The 27,276-nt window shown below is 38.8% G+C and overlaps 1 protein-coding gene across 1 annotated transcript; it reads right to left on the bottom strand.

The window, feature by feature from the left end:
* Positions 1-58: 58 nt before the first annotated feature.
* LOC136577657 (zymogen granule membrane protein 16-like) lies at positions 59-27,276 on the bottom strand. The gene is made up of 4 exons (XM_066577566.1): positions 27,208-27,276; positions 24,760-24,803; positions 23,688-23,820; positions 59-594 (listed from the first exon to the last, which is right to left on the bottom strand). The coding sequence occupies exons 2-4, from the start codon at positions 24,800-24,802 to the stop codon at positions 288-290; spliced, it is 483 nt and encodes a 160-aa protein (XP_066433663.1). The 5' UTR covers position 24,803; positions 27,208-27,276; the 3' UTR covers positions 59-287.

Here is a 27,276-nt window from a genome sequence, read left to right as displayed (position 1 = left end):
CCTTACACATGGGTCTGGCCCATCAGCGGATGGAGGAGACATCAGACACAGGTTGCACCTTCAGATTTTATTTTGCAGATGATATACATTGATAAATGACAGGTAGAAAAGGCTTATCAGGGCCGGCTCTGCCCGCGGTGCCAGTCAGGGGCACATAGTCTTGATTCTGATTTAAAGGGGTGAAAGATTGAAAGAGAAATACAAGTCTGGAGAAAGGAGTCAGGCGACTTGGTGGAATCCACTGCAGGACGGAGCAATGCTCTGATTCTTTACTGCTTACAATGTACTCAGTCACTGCTGGGATTGTCCCAGTGGAAGCCGATGGCGTTAATCAGAAGCCCAGACCTGCCACTGATGAATCGTAGGACGGTGTGGGGGTGCAGGGGGACGGCATTGAAACTGGTCCCGTAATCTTTTCCAAAGGGAAAATTACGCCCTTTATTTGTAAAAAACACCAACTTCGTCAGGTAAGTGGTATGTTTCCCTGATACCTGGATGATATCCTCCCCAGGGCGCAAGAAGATCTCCTCTAAGTCACCTAATATGCTGTCCCCCCTATATTCCGACCAGTTATTGCCATACCGGATCTGTATCCTGTAAAGAGAAATTCAGATATGAAAATCCTACCAGATTCACAAACTTATCTTCTACATAGGGGGCAGTATAATACCAGTTATATTCTTGTATGTAGGGGGCAGTATTATAGTAGTTATATCCTTGTACACAGGGGGCAGTATTATAGTAGTTATATTCTTGTACATAGGAGCAGTATTATAGTAGTTATATTCTTGTACATAGGAGGCAGTATTATAGTAGTTATATTCTTGTACATAGGGGCACTATTATCGTAGTTATATTCTTGTACATAGTGGGCAGTATTATAGTAGTTATATTCTTGTACATAGGGGGCAGTATTAGGCCTTAGTCACACGGGCGTTTTTTCGTGCGATTTGCGCATCGCATGACGGATGCGCATGCGCAAATTGCGTGACCGGGGCCGAATAATCGCCCGAAAATCTGCTCCTAGCCGCGTTTCATTAGAAACGGGCCGGAGCTTTCCAGCGCATTGCATTCAATGGAGCCGGCAATACAGCCGGCTCCATTGAAAGCAATGCGCTGCGGGCGAGCGCGGGATGAATTGTCGGGAAGGGCTTAAATATATAAACCCTTCCCTGCAATTCATCCAGAAAGGTGTTAAAATAAAAAAAAATTGTATACTCACCGTTCCGCTGCAGCCGGAGTTCTGCCATGGCCGCTGTCACTTCTCCTGAACTGCTTCTCGGCACTATTCAGCCGGCGGGGCTTTAAAATCCCCGCCTGCTGAATGAGTTGCCTCTGATTGGTCAGGCTGTGACCAATCAGAAGCAACTCATTCAGCAGGCGGGGATTTTAAAGCCCCGCCGGCTGAATAGTGTCGAGAAGCAGTTCAGGAGAAGTGACAGCGGCCGTGGCAGAACTCCGGCTGCAGCGGAAAGGTGAGTATACAATTTTTCTTTATTTTAACACCTTTCTGGATGAATTGCAGGGAAGGGCTTATATATTTAAGCCCTTCCCGACAATTCATCCTGCGCACGCCGGCAGCCCATTGCTTTCAATGGAGCCGGCTGTATTGCCGGCTCCATTGAATTCAATGGGCAAACATCGTTCTTCTCTGCCACAGCTGTTACAGCTGTGGCAGAGAAGAATGATTTGTCTTCTATATGTTCTCAATGGGGTCGGAGCTGCTGCCGCCGGCCCCATTGAGCGCATATAGAGAAGAGAACAGGAATCGCAGATCGTAGATAGGTGCGATCTGCGATTTCTGTTCTATAATTTATCGGACGAGCGCATAAAAAGCGCTCATGTGTCTGATACCATTGCAAAGCAATGGTTTTATAAAATCGCCGGACACATGCGCATGCGCAAATCACGCGAAAAAACGCCCGTCTGACTAAGGCCTTATAGCAGTTATACTCTTGCACATAGGAGCAGTATTATAGTAGCTATATTCTTTTACATAGGGGCAGTATTATAGTGGATATATTATTGTACATAGGGAGCAGTATTATAGTAGTTATATTCTTGAACATAGGAGGCAGTATTATAGTAGTTATATTCTTATACATGGGGGGCAGTATTACAGTACCTATATTCTTGTACATAGGAGGCAGCAATATAGTAGTTATATTCTTGTACATAGTAGGCAGTATTATAGTAGTTATATTCTTGTACATAGGGGGCAGAATTATAGTAGTTATATTCTTGAACATAGAGGCCAGGATTATAGTAGTTATATTCTTGTACAAAGGAGGCAGTATTATAGTAGTTATATTCTTGTACATAGGGGGCAGTATTATAGTAGTTATATTCTTGTACATAGTAGGCAGTATTATAGTAGTTATATTCTTGAACATAGGAAGCAGTATTACAGTAGTAATATTCTTGTACATAGGGGAAGTATAATAGTAGTTATATTCTTGTAGATAGGAAACAGTATTATAGTAGTTATATTCTTGTACATAGGGGGCAGAATTATAGTAGTTATATTCTTGTATATAGGAGGCAGCATTATAGTAGTTATATTGTTTTACATAGGATGCAGTATTGTAGTAGTTATATTCTTATACATAGGAGGCAGTATTATATTAGTTATATTCTAGTGCATAGGAGCAGTATTGTAGTAGTTATATTCTTATACATAGGAGGCAGTATTATATTAGTTATATTCTTGTGCATAGGAGCAGTATTGTAGTAGTTATATTCTTGTACATAGGGGGCAGAATTATACTAGTTATATTCTTGTACATCGGGAGCAGTATTAAAGTAGTTATGTTCTTGTACATAGGGGGTAGTATTATAGTAGTTATATTCTTGAACATAGAGGCCAGGATTATAGTAGTTATATTCTTGTACAAAGGAGGCAGTATTATAGTAGTTATATTCTTGTACATAGGGGGCAGTATTATAGTAGTTATATTCTTGTATATAGGGGGCAGTATTATAGTAGTTATATTCTTGTACATAGTAGGCAGTATTATAGTAGTTATATTCTTGTATATAGGGGGCAGTATTATAGTAGTTATATTCTTGTACATAGTAGGCAGTATTACAGTAGTTATATTCTTGTACATAGGGGGCAGTGATATAGTAGTTATATTCTTGCACATAGGGGCAGTATTATAATAGTTATATTCTTGTACATAGTAGGCAGTATTATAGTAGTTATATTCTTGTACATAGGAGGCAGTGTTATAGTAGTTATATTCTTGTACATACGAGGAAGTATTTTAGTAGTTATATTCTTGTACATAGGAGGCAGTATTATAGAAGATATATTCTTGTACATAGGAGGCAGTATTATAGTAGTTATATTCTTGTACATAGGGGGCAGTATTATAGTAGTTATATTCTTGTACATAGGAGCAGTATTATAGTAGTTATATTCTTGTACATAGGGAGCAGTATTATAGTAGTTATATTCTTGTACATAGGGGGCAGTATTATAGTAGTTATATTCTTGTACATAGGAGGCAGTATTATAGTAGTTATATTCTTGTACATAGGGGGCAGTATTATAGTAGTTATATTCTTGTACATAGGAGCAGTATTATAGTAGTTATATTCTTGTACATAGGGAGCAGTATTATAGTAGTTATATTCTTGTACATAGGGGGCAGTATTATAGTAGTTATATTCTTGTACATAGGGGGCAGTATTATAGTAGTTATATTCTTGTACATAGTAGGCAGTATTATAGTAGTTATATTCTTGAACATAGGAAGCAGTATTATAGTAGTTATATTTTTGTATATAGGGGCAGTATTATAGTAGTTATATTCTTGTACATAGTAGGCAGTATTACAGTAGTTATATTCTTGTACATAGGGGGCAGTGATATAGTAGTTATATTCTTGCACATAGGGGCAGTATTATAATAGTTATATTCTTGTACATAGTAGGCAGTATTATAGTAGTTATATTCTTGTACATAGGAGGCAGTGTTATAGTAGTTATATTCTTGTACATAGGAGGCAGTATTATAGTAGTTATATTCTTGTACATAGGGGGCAGTATTATAGTAGTTATATTCTTGTACATAGTAGGCAGTATTACAGTAGTTATATTCTTGTACATAGGGGGCAGTGTTGTAGTAGTTATATTCTTGTACATAGGGGCAGTATTATAGTAGTTATATTCTTGTACATAGGAGGCAGTGTTATAGTAGTTATATTCTTGTACATACGAGGAAGTATTTTAGTAGTTATATTCTTGTACATAGGAGGCAGTATTATAGTAGTTATATTCTTGTACATAGGAGGCAGTATTATAGTAGTTATATTCTTGTACATAGGGGGCAGTATTATAGTAGTTATATTCTTGTACATAGTAGGCAGTATTACAGTAGTTATATTCTTGTACATAGGGGGCAGTGTTGTAGTAGTTATATTCTTGTACATAGGGGCAGTATTATAGTAGTTATATTCTTGTACATAGGAGGCAGTGTTATAGTAGTTATATTCTTGTACATACGAGGAAGTATTATAGTAGTTATATTCTTATACATAGGAGGCAGTATTATAGTAGTTATATTCTTGTACATAGGAGGCAGTATTATATTAGTTATATTCTTGTACATAGTAGGCAGTATTATAGTAGCTATATTCTTGTACATAGCGAGCAGTATCATAGTAGCTATATTCTGGATCATAGGAGGCAGTATTATAGTAGTTATATTCTTGTAAATAGGGAGCAGTATTATAGTAGTTATATTGTTGTACAAAGGGGGCAGTATTATAGTAGTTATATTCTTGTACATAGTAGGCAGTATTATAGTAGTTATATTCTTGAACATAGGAAGCAGTATTATAGTAGTTATATTTTTGTATATAGGGGCAGTATTATAGTAGTTATATTCTTGTACATAGTAGGCAGTATTACAGTAGTTATATTCTTGTACATAGGGGGCAGTGATATAGTAGTTATATTCTTGCACATAGGGGCAGTATTATAATAGTTATATTCTTGTACATAGTAGGCAGTATTATAGTAGTTATATTCTTGTAAATAGGAGGCAGTGTTATAGTAGTTATATTCTTGTACATACGAGGAAGAATTATAGTAGTTATATTCTTGTACATAGGAGGCAGTGTTATAGTAGTTATATTCTTGTACATAAGAGGCAGTATTATAGTAGTTATATACTTGTACATAGGGGGCAGTATTATAGTAGTTATATTCTTGTACATACGAGGAAGTATTATAGTAGTTATATTCTTATACATAGGAGGCAGTATTATAGTAGTTATATTCTTGTACATACGAGGAAGTATTATAGTAGTTATATTCTTATACATAGGAGGCAGTATTATAGTAGTTATATTCTTGTACATAGGAGGCAGTATTATAGTAGTTATATTCTTGTACATAGGGGGCAGTATTATAGTAGTTATATTCTTACACATAGGAGGCAGTATTATATTAGTTATATTCTTGTACATACGAGGAAGTATTATAGTAGTTATATTCTTATACATAGGAGGCAGTATTATAGTAGTTATATTCTTGTACATAGGAGGCAGTATTATATTAGTTATATTCTTGTACATAGTAGGCAGTATTACAGTAGCTATATTCTTGTACATAGCGAGCAGTATCATAGTAGCTATATTCTGGATCATAGGAGGCAGTATTATAGTAGTTATATTCTTGTAAATAGGGAGCAGTATTATAGTAGTTATATTCTTGTACATAGGGGGCAGTATTATAGTAGTTATATTCTTGTACATAGTAGGCAGTATTATAGTAGTTATATTCTTGAACATAGGAAGCAGTATTACAGTAGTAATATTCTTGTACATGGGGGAAGTATTATAGTAGTTATATTCTTATACATAGGGGGCAGTATTATAGTAGTTATATTCTTGTAGATAGGAGGCAGTATTATAGTAGTTATATTCTTGTACATAGGAGGCAGTATTATAGTAGTTATATTCTTGTACATAGGAGCAGTATTATAGTAGTTATATTCTTGTACATAGGAGGCAGTATTATAGTAGTTATATTCTTGTACATAGGAGGCAGTATTATAGTAGTTATATTCTTGTACATAGGGGGCAGAATTATAGTAGTTATATTCTTGTATATAGGAGGCAGTATTATAGTAGTTATATTCTTATACATAGGAGGCAGTATTATATTAGTTATATTCTTGTGAATAGGAGCAGTATTGTAGTAGTTATATTCTTATACATAGGAGGCAGTATTATATTAGTTATATTCTTGTGCATAGGAGCAGTATTGTAGTAGTTATATTCTTATACATAGGAGGCAGTATTATATTAGTTATATTCTTGTGCATAGGAGCAGTATTGTAGTAGTTATATTTGTTTGACACTTTTTGAGGGCCACACCACAGATATTAAACTTCTTGTTTTTCATTGAATACACGCAGTGGGGTCTTCCCTTTGCTAAAAAGGAAAAAAATTATATTTGGCCTGCCTGTGTCAGTTCTAAGGTCTCCGTGTACGTGTGTGCTGCGTGTACAACGTACAAAAATCAGACGCAACCAGCTACGCTTTACTGCAGCCTAGCGCCATTGTCTTTCCTGACTGGCAAATACCTGCTCTGCTAGAGTTAATAACTCTGCTACACTATACTTGTGTGACACTTTTTGAGGGCCACACCACAGATATTAAACTTCTTGTTCATTGAATATACGCAGTGGGTGCTTTGCAAAAAAGGAAAAGAAATTATATTTGGCCTGCCTGTGTCAGTCCTAAGGTCTCCGTGTACGTGTGTGCTGCGTGGACAACGTACAAAAATCGGACGCAACCAGCTACGGTTGAGTGTAGCCTTGCGCCAATTTCTTTCCTGCCTGGGAAATCAAATCACTGGTAATACAGCATGCTGAGGGGTAGGGGTAGGCCTAGAGGATGTGGACGCGGCCGAGGACGCGGAGGGCCAAGTGAGGGTGTGGGCACAGGCCGAGCCAGTGAGGTGGCCAGGGGTAGAGGCAGGGCCAGACCGAATAATCCACCAACTGTTTCCCAAAGCGCCCCGTCGCGCCATGCCACCCTGCACAGGTCAAGGTGCTCTACGGTGTGGCAGTTTTTCACAGAGACGCCTGACGACCGACGAACAGTGGTGTGCAACCTTTGTCGCGCCAAGATCAGCTGGGGAGGCACCACCAACAGCATGCGCAGGCATATGATGGCCAAGCACCCCACAAGGTGGGACGATGCCCGTTCACCGCCTCCGGTTTGCACCACTGCCTCTCCCCCTGTGCCCCAACCTGCCACTGAGATCCAACCCCCCTCTGAGGACACAGGCACTACCGTCTCCTGGCCTGCACCCACACCCTCACCTCCGCTGTCCTCGGCCCCATCCAGCAATGTCTCTCAGCGCAGCGTCCAGACGTCACTAGTGCCACAGTTTGAGCGCAAGCGCAACTATGACGCCACGCACCCTCACGCTCAAGCGTTAAACGTGCACATTGCAAAATTGATCAGCCTAGAGATGCTGCCGTATAGGGTTGTGGAAACGGAGGCTTTCAAAAGCATGATGGCGGCGGCTGCCCCGCGCTACTCTGTTCCCAGTCGCCACTACTTTTCCCGATGTGCCGTCCCAGCCCTGCACGACCACGTCTCCCGCAACATTGTACGCGCCCTCACCAACGCGGTTACTGCCAAGGTCCACTTAACAACGGACACGTGGAAAAGCACAGGCGGGCAGGGCCACTATATCTCCCTGACAGCACATTGGGTGAATTTAGTGGAGGCTGGGACAGAGTCAGAGCCTGGGACCACTCACGTCCTACCCACCCCCAGAATTGCGGGCCACAGCTCGGTGGTGGTATCTGCGGCGGTGTATGCTTCCTCCACTAAAGCACCTTCCTCCTCCTCCTCCTCCAACGCAACCTCTGTCTCGCAATCAAGATGTGTCAGCAGCACGTCGCCAGCAGTCGGTGTCACGCGGCGTGGCAGCACAGCGGTGGGCAAGCGCCAGCAGGCCGTGCTGAAACTACTCAGCTTAGGAGAGAAGAGGCACACGGCCCACGAACTGCTGCAGGGTCTGACAGAGCAGACCGACCACTGGCTTGCGCCGCTGAGCCTCCAACCGGGCATGGTCGTGTGTGACAACGGCCGTAAGCTGGTGGCGGCTCTGCAGCTCGGCAGCCTCACGCACGTGCCATGCCTGGCCCATGTCTTTAATTTGGTGGTTCAGCGCTTTCTGAAAAGCTACCCCCACTTGTCATACCTGCTCGGAAAGGTGCGCCAGCTCTGCGCACATTTCCGCAAATCCCACACGCACGCTGCCACCCTGCGGACACTGCAACATAGGTTTAATCTGCCAGTGCACCGATTGCTGTGCGACGTGCCCACACAGTGGAACTCTACGCTCCACATGTTGGCCAGACTCTATGAGCAGCGTAGAGCTATAGTGGAATACCAACTCCAACTTGCGCGGCGCAGTGGGAGTCAGCCTCCTCAATTATTTACAGAAGAGTGGCCCTGGTTGGCAGCCATCTGCCAGGTCCTTGGAAAATTTGAGGAGTCTACCCAGGTGGTGAGCGGCGATGCTGCAATCATTAGCGTCACCATTCCTCTGCTATGCATCTTGAGAAGTTCCCTGCAAAGCATAAAGGCAGACGCTTTGCGCTCGGAAACAGAGCCGGGGGAAGACAGTATGTCGCTGGATAGTCAGAGCACCCGCCTGTCTGTATCTCAGCGCGTTGAGGAGGAGGAGGAGGAGCATGAGGAGGATGAGGAGGAGGGGGAAGAGACAGCTTGGCCCACTGGTGAGGGTACACATGCTGCTGGGCTGTCATCCTTTCAGCGTGTATGGCCTGAGGAGGAGGAAGAGGAGGAGGAGGAGGATCCTGAAAGTGATCTTCCTAGTGAAGACAGCCATGTGTTGCGTACAGGTACCCTGGCACACATGGCTGACTTCATGTTAGGATGCCTTTCTCGTGACCCTCGCGTTACACGCATTCTGGCCACTACGGATTACTGGGTGTACACACTGCTCAACCCACGCTATAAGGAGAACCTTCCCACTCTCATTCCCGAAGAGGAAAGGGGTTCGAGAGTGTTGCTATACCACAGGGTGCTGGTGGACAAACTAATGGTAAACTTCCCATCCGACAGCGCTAGTGGCAGAAGGCGCAGTTCCGAGGGCCAGGTAGCAGGGGAGGCGCAGAGATCAGGCAGCATGTACAGCGCAGGCAGGGGAACATTCTCCAAGGCCTTTGCCAGCTTTATGGCTCCCCAGCAAGACTGTGTCACCACTCCCCAGTCAAGGCTGAGTCGGCGGGAGCACTGTAAAAGGATGGTGAGGGAGTACGTAGCCGATCGCACGACCGTCCTCCGTGACGCCTCTGCCCCCTACAACTACTGGGTGTCGAAGCTGGACATGTGGCCTGAACTAGCGCTGTATGCCCTGGAGGTGCTTGCTTGTCCTGCGGCTAGCGTGTTGTCGGAGAGGGTGTTTAGTGTGGCTGGGGGAATCATCACGGATAAGCGTACCCACCTGTCAAACGACAGTGCCGACAGGCTTACACTCATCAAGATGAACAAAGCCTGGATTTCCCCAGACTTCTCTTCTCCACCAGCGGACAGCAGCGATACCTAAGCAATACGTAGGCTGCACCCGCGGATGGAAGCTACGTTCTCTCTCACCATCCAAAACGGGGACATTTCTGCTTCATCAATCTGTGTCTAATATTCCTCCTCCTCCTCCTGCTCCTCCTCCTGAAACCTCACGTAATCACGCTGAACGGGCAATTTTTCTTAGGGCCACAAGGCTCACTCATAATTTTTCTAAACAATTTTTATATGTTTCAATGCTCTTAAAAGCGTTGAAACTTTAACTTGAACCAATTTTTCGTTACACTGGGCTGCCTCCAGGCCTAGTTACCACTTAAGCCACATTAACCAAAGCGATTAATGGGTTTCACCTGCCATCTTGGTTGGGCATGGCCAATTTTTTGGATGTACATTAGTACTGTTGATACAGCAATTTTTGTGGGCCCTCGCCTACAGTGTAATCAAATGAATTTTTAGCCCACCTGCATTACAGCTGACGTTACATCCGCTGTGTTGGGCAATGCAATGAGATATTTTTGTGTATCGCCGGTGGGTTCCAGGGAGCCACCCATGCTGTAGGTGCACACGGAGTTTAACCTACATCTGTCCACTTGTAAAGAACCCCAGTCTGACTGGGGCATGCAGTGTGGGCCGAAGCCCACCTGCATTAAGCACGACATTACTACCTCAGCTGTGTTGGGCAATGCAATGGGATATTTTTATATACCGCCGGTGGGTTCCAGGGAGCCACCCATGCTGTAGGTGCACACGGAGTTTAACCTACATCTGTCCACTTGTAAAGAACCCCAGTCTGACTGGGGCATGCAGTGTGGGCCGAAGCCCACCTGCATTAAGCACGACATTACTACCTCAGCTGTGTTGGGCAATGCAATGGGATATTTCTATGTACCGCCGGTGGGTTCCAGGGAGCCACCCATGCTGTGGGTGCACACGGAATTCCTATTGCGGAGTTGTACCTGCCTGTGACTATTTATAAAAAAACGCGGTCTGACTGGGGCGTGCAGACACCTTGACAGAATGAATAGTGTGTGGCACATAGGTTCCCCATTGCTATGCCCACGTGTGCAGCTCCAGATGGAGGTGGCACAGGATTGGATTTCTCATTGCTTCTGTACAGCATTGTGGACTATCAGCCCGCCCCTTTTATGGGGGGTCGCTGCCTAGCCATGCCAACCCTCTGCAGTGTGTGCCTGCTTTTCCTGTGGCAGACGCACTTATACATAGACATGAGGGTGGTGTGGCATGAGGGCAGCTGAAGGCTGGGCAGGGACAGTTTGGTGTGCGCTGTGGACACTGGGTCGTGCGGGGGGGGGGTTGGGCAGCATGTAACCCAGGAGAAGTGGCAGCGGAGTGTCATGCAGGCAGTGATTGTGCTTTGTTGGAGGTAGTGTGGTGCTTAGCTAAGGTGTGCATTGCTAATGAGGGCTTTTCAGAAGTAAAAGTTGTTGGGAGGGGGGGGGCCCACTCTTGCCGGTATTGTGGCTTAATAGTGGGACCTGTGAACTTGAGATGCAGCCCAACATGTAGCCCCTCGCCTGCCCTATCCGTTTCTGTGTCGTTCCCATCACTTTCCTGAATTGCCCAGATTTTCACACATGAAAACCTTAGCGAGCATCGGCGAAATACAAAAATGCTCCGGTCGCCCATTGACTTCAATGGGGTTCGTTACTCGAAACGAAACCTCGAGCATCGCGATAATTTCGTCCCGAGTAACGAGCACCCGAGCATTTTGGTGCTCGCTCATCTCTAATTCTTATACATAGGAGGTAGTATTATATTAGTTATATTCTTGTGCATAGGAGGCAGTATTATAGTAATTCTATTCTTGTACATAGGAGCAGTATTATAATAGTTATGCTCTTGTACATAGGGGCAGTATTATTGTGGATGTATTCTTGTACATAGGGAGCAGTATTATAGTAGTTATATTCTTGCACATAGGGGCAGTATTATAGTAGTTATATTTTTGGACGTCAGAAAAGCATTATGGTAGTTATATTCTTGTACATAGGAGGCAGTATTATAGTAGTTATATTCTTGTACATAGTAGCAGTATTATAGTAGCTATATTCTTTTACATAGGGGCAGTATTATTGTGGATGTATTCTTGTACATAGGGAGCAGTATTATAGTAGTTATATTCTTGTACATAGGGGCAGTATTATAGTAGTTATATTCATATACATAGGGGGCAGTATTATAGTAGTTATATTCATGTACATAGGGGGTATTATTATAGTAGTTATATTCTTGTATGTAGGGAGCAGTATTATAGTAGTTATATTCTGGTACATAGGGGGCAGTATTATAGTAGTTATATTCTTGTACATAGGGGGTAGTATTATAGTAGTTATATTCTTGTACATAGAGGCCAGTATTATAGTAGTTATATTCTTGTACATAGTAGGCAGTATTACAGTAGTTATATTCTTGTACATAGGGGGCAGTGTTATAGTAGTTATATTCTTGTACATAGGGGCAGTATTATAGTAGTTATATTCTTGTACATAGTAAGCAGTATTATAGTAGTTATATTCTTGTTCATAGGAGGCAGTGTTATAGTAGTTATATTCTTGTACATAGGAGGAAGTATTATAGTAGTTATATTCTTGTGCATAGGAGGCAGTATTATAGTAGTTATATTCTTGTACATAGAAGGCAGTATTATATTAGTTATATTCCTGTACATAGTAGGCAGTATTATAGTAGCTATATTCTTGTACATAGCGAGCAGTATAATAGTAGCTATATTCTGGATCATAGGAGGCAGTATTATAGTAGTTATATTCTTGTAAATAGGGAGCAGTATTATAGTAGTTATATTCTTGTACACAGGGGGCAGTATTATAATAGTTATATTCTTGTACATAGTATGCAGTATTATAGTAGTTATATTCTTGTACATAGGAAGCAGTATTACAGTAGTAATATTCTTGTACATAGGGGAAGTATAATAGTAGTTATAGTCTTGTAAATAGGAGGCAGTATTATGGTAGTTATATTCTTGTACATAGCAGGCAGTATTATAGTAGTTATATTCTTGTACATAGGAGCAGTATTATAGTAGTTATATTCTTGTACATAGGGGGCAGTATTATAGTAGTTATATTCTTGTACATAGGGGGCAGAATTATAGTAGTTATATTCTTGTATATAGGAGGCAGCATTATAGTAGTTATATTGTTTTACATAGGAGGCAGTATTGTAGTAGTTATATTCTTATACATAGGAGGCAGTATTATATTAGTTATATTCTTGCACATAGTAGGCAGTATTATAGTAGCTATATTCTTGTACATAGCGAGCACTATAATAGTAGCTATATTCTGGATCATAGGAGGCAGTATTATAGTAGTTATATTCTTGTAAATATGGAGCAGTATTATAGTAGTTATATTCTTGTACATAGGGGGCAGTATTATAGTAGTTATATTCTTGTACATAGGGGGCAGTATTATAGTAGTTATATTTTGGGACGTCGGAAAAAGTATTATGGTAGTTATAGTCTTACATAGGGAGCAGTATTATAGTAGTTATATTCTTGTACATAGGAGCAGAATTATAGTAGTTATATTCTTGTACATAGGGAACAGTAATAAAGTAGTTATATTCTTGTATATGAGGCAGTATTACTGTAGTTATATTCTTGTACACAGTAGGCAGTATTATAGTAGTAATATTCCTGTACATAGGAGGCAGTATTATAGTAGTTATATTCTTGAACATAGGGAGCAGTATTATAGTAGATATATTCTTGTATATATGAGGCAATATTATATTAGTCATATTCTTGAACATAGGGGGCAGTATTTTAGTAGTTATATTCTTGAACATAGCAGCAGTATTGTAGTAATTATATTCTTGTACATAGGGAGCAGTATTATAGTAGTTATATTCTGGTACATAGGAGGCAGTATTATAGTAGTTATATTCTTGTACATAGGGGCAGTATTATAGTAGTTATATTCTTGTACATAGGGAGCAGTATTATAGTAATCATATTCTTGTACATAGGAGGCACTATTATAGTATTTATAATCTTGTACATAGAGGCAGTATTATGGTAGTTATATTCTTGTACATAGGGGCAGTATTATCGTAGTTATATTCTTGTACATAGGGGGCAGTATTATAGTAGTTATATTCTTGTACATAGGGGGCAGTATTATAGTAGTTATATTCTTCTTGTACATAGGGAGCAGTATTATAGTAGTTATATTCTTGTACATAGGAGCAGTATTGTAGGAGTTATATTTTTGTACATAGTGGGCAGTATTATAGTAGTTATATTCCTGTACTTAGAATTAGTATTATAGTCGTTATATTTTTGAACGTCGAAAAAGTATTATAGTAGTTATATTCTTGTACATAGGGAACAGTGATAAAGTAGTTATATTCTTGTACATGAGGCCGTATTACTGTGGTTATATTCTTGTACACAGGAGGCAGTATTATAGTAGTAATATTCCTGTACATAGGAGACAATATTTTAGTAGTTGTATTCTTGTACATAGGGGGCAGTATTATAGTAGTTATATTCTTGTACATGGGGGCAGTATTATAGTAGTTATATTCTTGTACATAGGGGGCAGTATTATAGTAGTTATATTCTTGAACATAGAGAGCAGTATTATAGTAGATATATTCTTGTATATATGAGGCAATATTTTAGTAATTATATTCTTGTACATAGGGAGCAGTATTATAGTAGTTATATTCTGGTACATAGGAGTCAGTATTATAGTAGTTATATTCTTGTACATAGGGGCAGTATTATAGTAGTTATATTCTTGTACTTAGGGAGCAGTATTAGAGCAGTTATATTCTTGAACATAGGGAGCAGTATTACAGTAGTTATATTCTTGTACATAGAGGCAGTATTATGGTAGTTATATTCTTGTACATAGGGGCAGTATTATCGTAGTGATATTCTTGAACATAGGGGCAGTATTATCGTAGTGATATTCTTGAACATAGGGGCAGTATTATCGTAGTGATATTCTTGAACACAGGAGGCAGTATTATAGTAGTTATATTCTTGAACATAGGAGGCAGTATTATTGTAGTTATATTCTTGTACATAGGAGCAGTATTATAGTAGTTCTATTCTTGTACATAGCAGGTAGTATTTTAGTAGTTATATTCTTGTACTTAGGTCGCAGTATTATAGTAGTTATATTCTTCTACATAGGGGGCATTATTATAGCAGTTGTATTCTTGTACATATGGTGCAGTATTACAGTAGTTATATTCTTGTCCATAGAAGGCAGTATTATAGTAGTTATATTCTTTTAAATAGGGGCATTATTATAGTAGCTATATTCTCGTGCGTAGGGGGCAGTATTATAGTAGTTATATTTTCGTATGTAGGGGGCAGTATTAGAGCAGTTATATTCTTGTACATAGGAGCAGTATTATAGTAGTTACATTCTTGTACATAGAGTGCAGTATTACATTAGTTATATTCTTGTCCATAGGAGGCAGTATTATAGTAGTTATATTCTTGTCCATAGGAGGCAGGATTATAGTAGTTATATTCCTGTACATAGGGGCAGTATTATAGTAGATATATTCTTATACATAGAGGACAGTTTTATAGTAGATATATTCTTGTACATAGGGGGCAGTATTATTGTAGTTATATTCTTGTACATAAGAGCAGTATTATAGTAGTTATATTCTTGTACATAGGGGGCAGTATTATAGTAGTTATATTCTTGTACATAGGGGGCAGTATTATAGTAGTTATATTCTCGTACGTAGGGGGCAGAATTATAGTAGTAATATTTTCGTACGTAGGGGGCAGCATTATAGTAGTTGTACTCTTGTACATAGGGTGTAGTATTATAGTAGCTGTATTCTTGTACATAGTGAGCATTATTAGAGCAGTTATATTCTTGTACATAGGAGCAGTATTATAGTAGTTATATTCTTGTACATAGGAGGCAGTAATATATTAGTCATTTAGTTGTACGTAGGCGCAGTATTATAGTAGTTATATTCTTGTACATAGGGTGCAGTATTACAGTATTTATATTCTTTAACATAGGAGGCATTATTATAGTAGTTATATTCTTGTCCATAGGAGGCAGTATAATAGTAGTTATATTCTTGTACATAGAGAGCAGTATTATACTAGTTATATTCTTGTACATAGGAGGCAGTATTATGGTAGTCATATTCTTGTACATAGGAGGCAGTATTATAGTACTCATATTCTTGTACATGTATGGCAGTTTTATAGTAGTTATATTCTTGTACATCGGAGGCAGGATTATAGTAGTTATATTCTTGTACATAGGAGGCAATATTACAGTAGTTATATTCTTGTACATAGGAGGCAGGATTATAGTAGTTATATTCTTTTACTTTGGGGGGCAGTATTATAGTGGTTATATTCTTGTACATAGGGGGCAGTAGTATAGTAGATATAGTCTTGTTCATAGGGGACAGTATTATAACAGACATATTCTTGTACGTAGGGGGCACTATTATAGTAGTTATATTCTTGTACATAGGAGCAGTATTATAGTAGTTATATTCTTGTACATAGGAGGCAGTATTATAGTAGTTATATTCTTGTACATAGGAGGCAGGATTATAGTAGTTATATTCTTGTACTTTGGGTGGCAGGATTACAGTAGTTATATTCTTGTCCATGGAAGGCAGTATTATAGTAGTTATATTCTTGTACATAGGGCCATTATTATAGTAGTTATATTCTCGTACGTAGGGGGCAGTATTACAGTAATTATATTCTTTAACATAGGAGGCAGTATTATAGTGGTTATATTCTTGTACATAGGGGCAGTATTATAGTAGTTATATTCTTGTCCATAGGATGCAGTAGTATAGTTGTTATATTCTTGTACATAGGAGCAGTATTATACTAGTTATATTCTTGTACATAGTAGGCAGTATTATAGTAATCATATTCTTGTACATAGGAGGCAGTATTATACCAGTCATATTCTTGTAAATAGGAGGCAGTATTATATTAGTTATATTCTTGTACATAGGAGGCAGTTTTACAGAAGTTATATTCTTGTACATAGGAGGCAGTATTATAGTAGATATATTCTGGTACATAGGGGGCATTATTATAGTAGTTATATTCTTGTACATAGGGAGCAGTATTACAGTAGTGATATTCTTGTACATAGGGGCAGTATTATAGTAGTTATATTCTTGCATATAGGAGGCAGTATTATAGTAGTTATATTCTTCTTGTACATAGAGAGCAGTATTATAGTAGTTATATTCTTGTACATAGGAGCAGTATTATAGGAGTTACATTTTTGTACATAGGGGGCAGTATTATAGTAGTTATATGATTGTACATAGGGAGCAGTATTATAGTAGTTATATTCTTGTACATAGGGGGCAGTATTATAGTAGTTATATTCTTGTACATAGGGAACAGTAATAAAGTAGTTATATTCTTGTATATGAGGCAGTATTACTGTAGTTATATTCTTGTACACAGTAGGCAGTATTATAGTAGTAATATTCCTGTACATAGGAGGCAGTATTATAGTAGTTATATTCTTGAACATAGGGAGCAGTATTATAGTAGATATATTCTTGTATATATGAGGCAATATTATATTAGTCATATTCTTGAACATAGGGGGCAGTATTTTAGTAGTTATATTCTTGAACATAGCAGCAGTATTATAGTAATTATATTCTTGTACATAGGGAGCAGTATTATAGTAGTTATATTCTGGTACATAGGAGGCAGTATTATAGTAGTTATATTCTTGTACATAGGGGCAGTATTATAGTAGTTATATTCTTGTACATAGGGAGCAGTATTATAGTAATCATATTCTTGTACATAGGAGGCACTATTATAGTATTTATAATCTTGTACATAGAGGCAGTATTATGGTAGTTATATTCTTGTACATAGGGGCAGTATTATCGTAGTGATATTCTTGTACATTGGGGCAGTATTATCATAGTGATATTCTTGAACATAGGAGACAGTATTATAGTAGTTATATTCTTCTTGTACATAGGGAGCAGTATTATAGTAGTTATATTCTTGTACATAGGAGCAGTATTGTAGGAGTTATATTTTTGTACATAGTGGGCAGTATTATAGTAGTTATATTCTTGTACATGGGGGGGCAGTATTATAGTAGTTATATTCCTGTACTTAGAATTAGTATTATAGTCGTTATATTTTTGAACGTCGAAAAAGTTTTATAGTAGTTATATTCTTGTACATAGGGAACAGTGATAAAGTAGTTATATTCTTGTACATGAGGCCGTATTACTGTGGTTATATTCTTGTACACAGGAGGCAGTATTATAGTAGTAATATTCCTGTACATAGGAGACAATATTTTAGTAGTTGTATTCTTGTACATGGGGGCAGTATTATAGTAGTTATATTCTTGTACATAGGGGGCAGTATTATAGTAGTTATATTCTTGTACATAGGGGGCAGTATTATAGTAGTTATATTCTTGTACATGGGGGCAGTATTATAGTAGTTATATTCTTGTACATAGGGGGCAGTATTATAGTAGTTATATTCTTGAACATAGAGAGCAGTATTATAGTAGATATATTCTTGTATATATGAGGCAATATTTTAGTAATTATATTCTTGTACATAGGGAGCAGTATTATAGTAGTTATATTCTGGTACATAGGAGTCAGTATTATAGTAGTTATATTCTTGTACATAGGGGCAGTATTATAGTAGTTATATTCTTGTACTTAGGGAGCAGTATTAGAGCAGTTATATTCTTGAACATAGGGAGCAGTATTACAGTAGTCATATTCTTGTACATAGGGAGCACTATTATAGTAGTTATATTCTTGTACATAGAGGCAGTATTATGGTAGTTATATTCTTGTACATAGGGGCAGTATTATCGTAGTGATATTCTTGAACATAGGGGCAGTATTATCGTAGTGATATTCTTGAACACAGGAGGCAGTATTATAGTAGTTATATTCTTGAACATAGGAGGCAGTATTATTGTAGTTATATTCTTGTACATAGGAGCAGTATTATAGTAGTTCTATTCTTGTACATAGGAGGTAGTATTTTAGTAGTTATATTCTTGTACTTAGGTCGCAGTATTATAGTAGTTATATTCTTCTACATAGGGGGCATTATTATAGCAGTTGTATTCTTGTACATATGGTGCAGTATTACAGTAGTTATATTCTTGTCCATAGAAGGCAGTATTATAGTAGTTATATTCTTTTAAATAGGGGCATTATTATAGTAGCTATATTCTCGTGCGTAGGGGGCAGTATTATAGTAGTTATATTTTCGTATGTAGGGGGCAGTATTAGAGCAGTTATATTCTTGTACATAGGAGCAGTATTATAGTAGTTACATTCTTGTACATAGAGTGCAGTATTACATTAGTTATATTCTTGTCCATAGGAGGCAGTATTATAGTAGTTATATTCTTGTCCATAGGAGGCAGGATTATAGTAGTTATATTCCTGTACATAGGGGCAGTATTATAGTAGATATATTCTTATACATAGAGGACAGTTTTATAGTAGATATATTCTTGTACATAGGGGGCAGTATTATTGTAGTTATATTCTTGTACATAAGAGCAGTATTATAGTAGTTATATTCTTGTACATAGGGGGCAGTATTATAGTAGTTATAATCTTGTACATAGGGGGCAGTATTATTGTAGTTATATTCTTGTACATAAGAGCAGTATTATAGTAGTTATATTCTTGTACATAGGGGGCAGTATTATAGTAGTTATATTCTTGTACATAGGGGGCAGTATTATAGTAGTTATATTCTCGTACGTAGGGGGCAGAATTATAGTAGTAATATTTTCGTACGTAGGGGGCAGCATTATAGTAGTTGTACTCTTGTACATAGGGTGTAGTATTATAGTAGCTGTATTCTTGTACATAGTGAGCATTATTAGAGCAGTTATATTCTTGTACATAGGAGCAGTATTATAGTAGTTATATTCTTGTACATAGGAGGCAGTAATATATTAGTCATTTAGTTGTACGTAGGCGCAGTATTATAGTAGTTATATTCTTGTACATAGGGTGCAGTATTACAGTATTTATATTCTTTAACATAGGAGGCATTATTATATTAGTTATATTCTTGTCCATAGGAGGCAGTATAATAGTAGTTATATTCTTGTACATAGAGAGCAGTATTATACTAGTTATATTCTTGTACATAGGAGGCAGTATTATGGTAGTCATATTCTTGTACATAGGAGGCAGTATTATTGTACTCATATTCTTGTACATGGATGGCAGTTTTATAGTAGTTATATTCTTGTACATCGGAGGCAGGATTATAGTAGTTATATTCTTGTACATAGGAGGCAATATTATCAGTAGTTATATTCTTGTACATAGGAGGCAGGATTATAGTAGTTATATTCTTTTACTTTGGGGGGCAGTATTATAGTGGTTATATTCTTGTACATAGGGGGCAGTAGTATAGTAGATATAGTCTTGTTCATAGGGGACAGTATTATAACAGACATATTCTTGTACGTAGGGGGCACTATTATAGTAGTTATATTCTTGTACATAGGAGCAGTATTATAGTAGTTATATTCTTGTACATAGGAGGCAGTATTATAGTAGTTATATTCTTGTACATAGGAGGCAGGATTATAGTAGTTATATTCTTGTACTTTGGGTGGCAGTATTACAGTAGTTATATTCTTGTCCATGGAAGGCAGTATTATAGTAGTTATATTCTTGTACATAGGGCCATTATTATAGTAGTTATATTCTCGTACGTAGGGGGCAGTATTACAGTAATTATATTCTTTAACATAGGAGGCAGTATTATAGTGGTTATATTCTTGTACATAGGGGCAGTATTATAGTAGTTATATTCTTGTCCATAGGATGCAGTAGTATAGTTGTTATATTCTTGTACATAGGAGCAGTATTATACTAGTTATATTCTTGTACATAGTAGGCAGTATTATAGTAATCATATTCTTGTACATAGGAGGCAGTATTATACCAGTCATATTCTTGTACATAGGAGGCAGTATTATATTAGTTATATTCTTGTACATAGGAGGCAGTTTTACAGAAGTTATATTCTTGTACATAGGAGGCAGTATTATAGTAGATATATTCTGGTACATAGGGGGCATTATTATAGTAGTTATATTCTTGTACATAGGGGGCAGTATTATAGTAGTTATATTATTGTACATAGGGCGCAGTATTATAGTAGTCATATCCTTGTACACAGGGGGCAGCATTATAGTAGTTATATTCTTGTACATAGGGTGCAGTATTATAGTAGTTATATTCTTGTACATAGAAGGCAGTATTATAGTAGTTATATTCTTGTACATAGGGGCAGTATTATAGTAGTTATATTCTCGTACGTAGGGGGCAGTATTATGGTAGTTATATTTTCGTACATAGGGGGCAGCATTATAGTAGTTGTACTGTTGTACATAGGAAGTAGTATTATAGTAGTTATATTCTTGTACATAGGAGGCAGTATTACAGTAGTTATATTCTTGTACATAGGGGGCAGTATTATAGTAGTTATATTCTGGTACATAGGGAGCAGTATTAGAGCAGTTATATTCTTGTACATAGGAGGCAATCTTATAGTTGCCATATTCTTGTACATAGGAGGCAGTATTATAGTAGTCATATTCTTATAGATAGGAGGCAGTATTATAGTAGTTATATTCTTGTACATAGGAGGCAGTATTATAGTAGTTATACTCTTGTACATAGGAGGCAGTATTACAGTAGTTATATTCTTGTACATACGAGGCAGCATTATAGTAGTTATATTCTTGTACTTTGGGGGGCAGTATTATAGTACATATATTCTTGTACATGGGGGCAGTATTATAGTAGTTATATTCTTGTACATAGGGGACAGTATTATAGTAGTTATATTCTTGTACATAGGAGGCAGTATTATAGTAGTTATATTCTTTTACATAGGGGGCAGTATTATAGTAGTTATATTCTTGTACATAGGGCGCAGTATTAGGCCTTAGTCACTCGGGCGTTTATTGGCACAATTTGCGCATGCGCATGCGTCCGGCAATTTTTAAAACCATTGCTTTGCAATGGTATCAGACACATGAGCGCTTTTTATGCGCTCATACGATAAATTATAGAACAGAAATCGCAGATCGCACCTATCTGCGATATGCGATTCCTGTTCTCTTCTCTATATGCGCTTAACGGGGCCGGCGGCAGCAGCGCCGACCCCATTGAGAACATACAGAAGACAAATCATTCTTCTCTGCCACCGCTGGAACAGCTGTAGCAGAGAAGAACGATGTTTGCCCATTGAATTCAATGGAGCCGGCAATACAGCCGACTCCATTGAAAGCAATGGGCTGCCTCTCATTGGCTCAGCGGGACCAATCAGATTGGTCCCTGCGCTGAGCCAATGAGAGGCAGCAGACACTCACCCATTCATGCATTCATGAATGGGTGTGTGAGTTATGGCTGCCTCTGATTGGTCAGGCTGTGGCCAATTAGAGGCAGATCATTCAGCAGGTGGGGATTTTAAACCCCCGGCTGCTGAATACTATACAGAAGCAGTTCAGAAGAACTGCCGACGGCCGCGGCAGAACTCTGGCTGCAGCCGAAAGGTGAGTATACATTTTTTTTTTATTTTTTCACATTTCAGGATGCATTGCAGGGAAGGGGTTATATATTTAACCCCTTCCCGACAATTCATCCCACACTCGCCCGCAGTGCTTGCATTCAATGGAGCCGGCTGTATTGCCGGCTCCATTGAATGCAATGCGCTGGATAGCTCCGGCCCGTTTCTAATGAAACGCGGCTAGGAGCAGATTTTCGGGCGATTTACGGGCGATTTGCGCGCACCAGTCACGCGATTTGCGGATGCGCATCCGTCATGCGATCCGCAAATCGCTTGCAAAAACGCCCGTGTGACTAAGGCCTTACAGTAGTTATATTCTTGTACATACAAGGCATTATTATAGTAGTTATATTCTTGTACATAGGGGCAGTATTATAGTAGTTGTATTCTCGTACGTAGGGGGCAGTATTATAGTAGTTGTACTCTTGTACATAGGGTGTAGTATTATAGTAGTTAAATTCTTGTACATAGGGAGCAGTATTAGAGCAGTTATATTCTTGTAAATAGGAGCAGTATTATAGTATTTATATTCTTGTACATAGGAGGCAGTAATATATTAGTCATTTAGTTGTACGTAGGAGCAGTATTATAGTAGTTATATTCTTGTACATGGGGAGCAGTATTATAGTAGTTGCATTCTTGTACATAGGGGGCAGTATTATAGTAGTTATATTCTTGTACATAGGGGGCAGTATTAAAGTAGTTGTATTATTGCACATAGGAGCAGTATTATAGTAGTTATATTCTTGTACATAGGAGGCAGTATTATAGTAGTTATATTCTTGTACATAGGGGACATTATTATAGTAGTTATATTCTTGTACATAGGGGCAATATTATAGTAGTTATATGCTTGTGCATAGGGGGCAGTATTATAGTAGTTATATTCCTGTATATAGTGGGCAGTATTATAGTAGTTATTTTCTTATACATAGGGGGCAGTATTATAGTAGTTATATTCCTGTGCATAGGAGGCTGTATTATAGTAGTTATATTCTTTCACATAGGGGGCAGTATTATAGTAGTTATATTCTTGTACATAGGGGGCAGTAATATAGTAGTTATATTCTTGTACATAGGAGCAGTAATATTCTTGTACACAGGGGGCAGTATTATAGTAGTTATATTCTTGTACATAGGGAGCAGTATTATAGCAGTTATATTCTTGTACATAGGGGGCAGTATTATAGTAGTTATATTTTTGTACATAGGGAGCAGTATTATAGTAGTTATATTCTTGTACATAGTAGGCAGTATTATAGTAGTTATATTCTTGTACATAGGGGGCAGTATTATAGTAGTTATATTCTTGTACATAGGGGGCAGTATTATAGTAGTTACATTCTTGTACATAGGAGCAGTATTATAGTAGTTATATTCTTGTACATAGGAGCAGTATTACAGTATTTCTATTCTTGCACAAAGGTGGTAGTATTATTGTACTAGTATAATTAATTTCTCACCCTGTGATATAGAAGCGGTTTACCCGAACTCTCAGAGCTGTGATTGGTCCATCCATCTCGTTTCTAGATTGTGAGAAGCGTTTTCCACCAGCACCGCCATATTCCCCAGTGAAAGAGGCGCTGTGCGGCTTAGCTTGAAGGAGAAAGAGAAGATCTCTTACCATAATGAAGTCAGGGAACAGGCTTTGTGAATGGCAGGGATATATGAGAATGTAGAGTAATGCTGCGTTTTGAAAGAAAGTTTCGTTCAAAAAATTGTTCTAACGAGTGAAAGTGAATGATAATCGTTCGGTCAAGACGCAGCTAACGACTGAATGACTAACATTAATCGTTCACTTCTCGTTCCTCGTTCAGCTTTGGCCAGCATAAAAATCGTCGTTGGCTCGGTCACTCCTGGAATCGTTTCTTGTTTATTGTAAAAGGAGCAAAAGTTGCACATTAGTTTTGCCTTTTGTCCTCCTATTACAAGAAATCACATTGAAGAAGTTTGTCTAAGACGGCATCTGTGCATAATTGGCATTTAACCACTGCAGCCCGTGATTGGGAGAGTGATCACTTGAGCCATGAACGGCATGTGACCCATGCATTTGCTTCTGATCAGTGAAGAGCGCAGCAATAGTGCTAGATTGGAGGGTCATTGGATAGTTAACTATTAGAGATGAGCGAGCATACTCGCTAAGGACAATTACTCGAGCGAGCATTGCCCTTAGCGAGTGTCTCCCCGCTCGGAAGAAAAGGTTCGGCTGCCGGCGCGGGTGAGAGGTGAGTTGCGGCAGTGAGCAGGGGGGAGCAGGGGGAAGAGAGGGAGAGAGAGATCTCCCCTCCGTTTCTTCCTGCTCTCCCCCGCAGCTCCCCGCCCGCCGCCGGTAGCCGAACCTTTTCTTCTGAGCAGGCAGGTACTCACTAAGGGCAATGCTCGATCGAGTAATTGCCCTTAGCAAGTATGCTCGCTCATCTCTATTGACTATGGCTTTTTTCTACTTTACGCCTTTTTCTGCCTTCTGAAATTTTTTAAAATCCTCCTTAGCAGCTTCTCCTCACCAGGTGTAGAATTACGGAGGTAGCTTCTTACCTGCAGCGATACAGAGGACACTGATGAAGATCCAGAGCAACATTCTGCAAAGAGATGTAGATGAGTTCATGTTAAGACCTGCAGAACATTGCACCAAAAAAGAACAATACAACTTGGCTCGAGGGCTTAAAGTTACCACGAATGAGCCCTAATATCTTGGCAGCCATCACCATTCCTCCAGCACACGTTACATAAATATTGTAGTCTGGAGGCTCCTTGCTGACGTATATTATAGAATTTAACCCTTTAGTGATGATCCCATTGCCTTTTTACGTCGTAGCTTGCTGGGCCTTAATTCCTGTGGACGTAGAAACATGCTTCCTGTGGGGATTACGGTCCTGCAAGCTAAGGACGTGACAGCTCCATGCTGCCTGCTCCCAGAAGTAGCCGGCAACCTGTAGCTGCAGGACCCCCAGTCACATAATCGCCAGCATTTACCAAAGACACAGTTGAAGTTTGATGCGCCTTTTGGTTTGAGCCCTGTTGTGCATACAGACATAGTATTAGGGCCCCAATGGGTATGTTTCTGAACACAGGACAAATGGGGGGGGGGGGATCTAGTTTGGGGTGAAAGTCTTCATTCAGAGGTGTGCTGTACAAAAAAAATGTTTTTAAAATGACACAATTGCCCAAAAAATTAAAATCGTTGTTTTTTTCCTTCTGCTTTGCTCAGATTCATTTAAAAACTATGGGGTAAAAATATGCAGTACACCCTTAGAGGAATTCGTTAAGAGGTCCAGTTTTCAAAATGGGGTCATTTGTGGGGCTTCTCTATCGTTTCGGCCGCGCAAGGGCTCTACAATTGGCCAATGGGGCCTAAATCGCCTTCAAGCAAAATGTCTGTTCTAACAGCTCCCAGCTGCTCCTCTCGGTTTGGGCCCCTTTGTGCATACAGACATAAAATTAGGGCCACCATGGGTATGTTTCTGAACACAGGACAAACAGGGGGATACATTTTAGGTGCAAATCCTCATTTTCATGTGCACTATAGAAAAAAATCCCGTCTTTAACACGACATATTTGCAAAAATATGAAATTTTATTTTTTCTCCTATAAATTGCATTATTTCCTGAAAATAAAACTGTGGGGTAAAAATACTCCCTCAGTGACTACATTAAGGGGTGTAATTTTTAAAATGGGGTCATTTGTGGGGGTATCTATCATTCTGACACCCATGAGCCTTTGCATTGTTGGCTCGGTGCAGGAAAACAAAGTGTTCCTCAAAATGTTAAAAATCAATGTTAAATTTGTACGTCTCCTAAATGGTTAAAAAAAAAACTGAAGTTTTTACAATGTGCTTCCAGAATAAAGTAAACAGATGGAAATATATATCTTCTCAAAAATGTGTACAGTATGTTTGCACATATTTGAGATATTGCTAATCACCAAAGAAGAATTTTCTGAAACTAACCAACTTTATTAAAGAATTTATTAACAACTTATCAAACGGACAGACCAAAACGTATATTACCAAACTGAGACTAGGGGATTGATTTATGATAAGGTGGGGAATCTACGGGAACCGCTTATTAGCAGTGCGCTGTCTTCCTGCACACGCGGGGATTGTTAACCGTTGATGTGCAAGCCCCTGTGGATTGGTACTGTATAAATATCAGGAGACACAATCTCTGGGCCAAGGAAACAACTAATACTTGACTGCAATAGGTCCATATATGTGCCTGCTGGATCAACCACTCTCCCCTTTTCAAGTAATAATTTCTTTTTTCTCAGAGTCCTTAATAAAGGGGACTTGTAGAGGAATATAATAAGTTTCAGTCTCCCTGTTCTGAGGACCGTACCTAATTGTCGGTGGAAAAGTGTGATCCCACTTATGGAATAAATAAGGTAAAGTGGCTTAAAGCATATTGTCCGCCGAGGAATACAGCCACTGAATAAACGGGTTGTTTTACCTTGGGGACAAAGGGGTTAATTGATCCTCATCATAAATCAATCCCCTAGTCTCAGTTTGGCAATATATGTTTTGGTCTGTCCGTTTGATAAGTTTTTAATAAATTCTGTAATGAAGTTGGTTAGTTTTAGAAAATTCTTCTTCGGTGATTAGTTTCAATTTTTTTGGGAAGAAATATACTGCTTCTGTGATTAGTTATATCTGAGATATTGCAGTTGAAAATGTGAAAAAAAAGACAATTTTTTTTCAAAATGTTCCCAATTTTGGCGCTTTTAATAGATATACATAAATTCTATCGGCCTATTTTTACCGCCTAAAGGAAGTTCAATATGTGGCCAAAAAACAATGTCAGAATCACTGGGATATGCAAAACCTTTACGGAGTTATTCTATGTCAAAGTGACACATGTCAGATTTCCAAAATTTGGCCAGGTCATTTAGGCACAAACAGGCTTTGTCACTAAGGGGTTAATATATAATCTAAACTTTATAAAATCCAGTAGGTCGGACACTATAATCCAACACCATTGTACTACTCACCTGCCGGAGTGTCAAGTCTCTGGGATGAGCGCAGGATTTTGGGTATTATTTATACAGCAGAGGTTGGGT

Source organism: Eleutherodactylus coqui, chromosome 8 (genome assembly GCF_035609145.1).
Source record: "Eleutherodactylus coqui strain aEleCoq1 chromosome 8, aEleCoq1.hap1, whole genome shotgun sequence".
In the NCBI taxonomy this organism is placed as follows: domain Eukaryota; kingdom Metazoa; phylum Chordata; class Amphibia; order Anura; family Eleutherodactylidae; genus Eleutherodactylus; species Eleutherodactylus coqui.
This window is presented reverse-complemented; position numbering and strand designations above follow the sequence as displayed.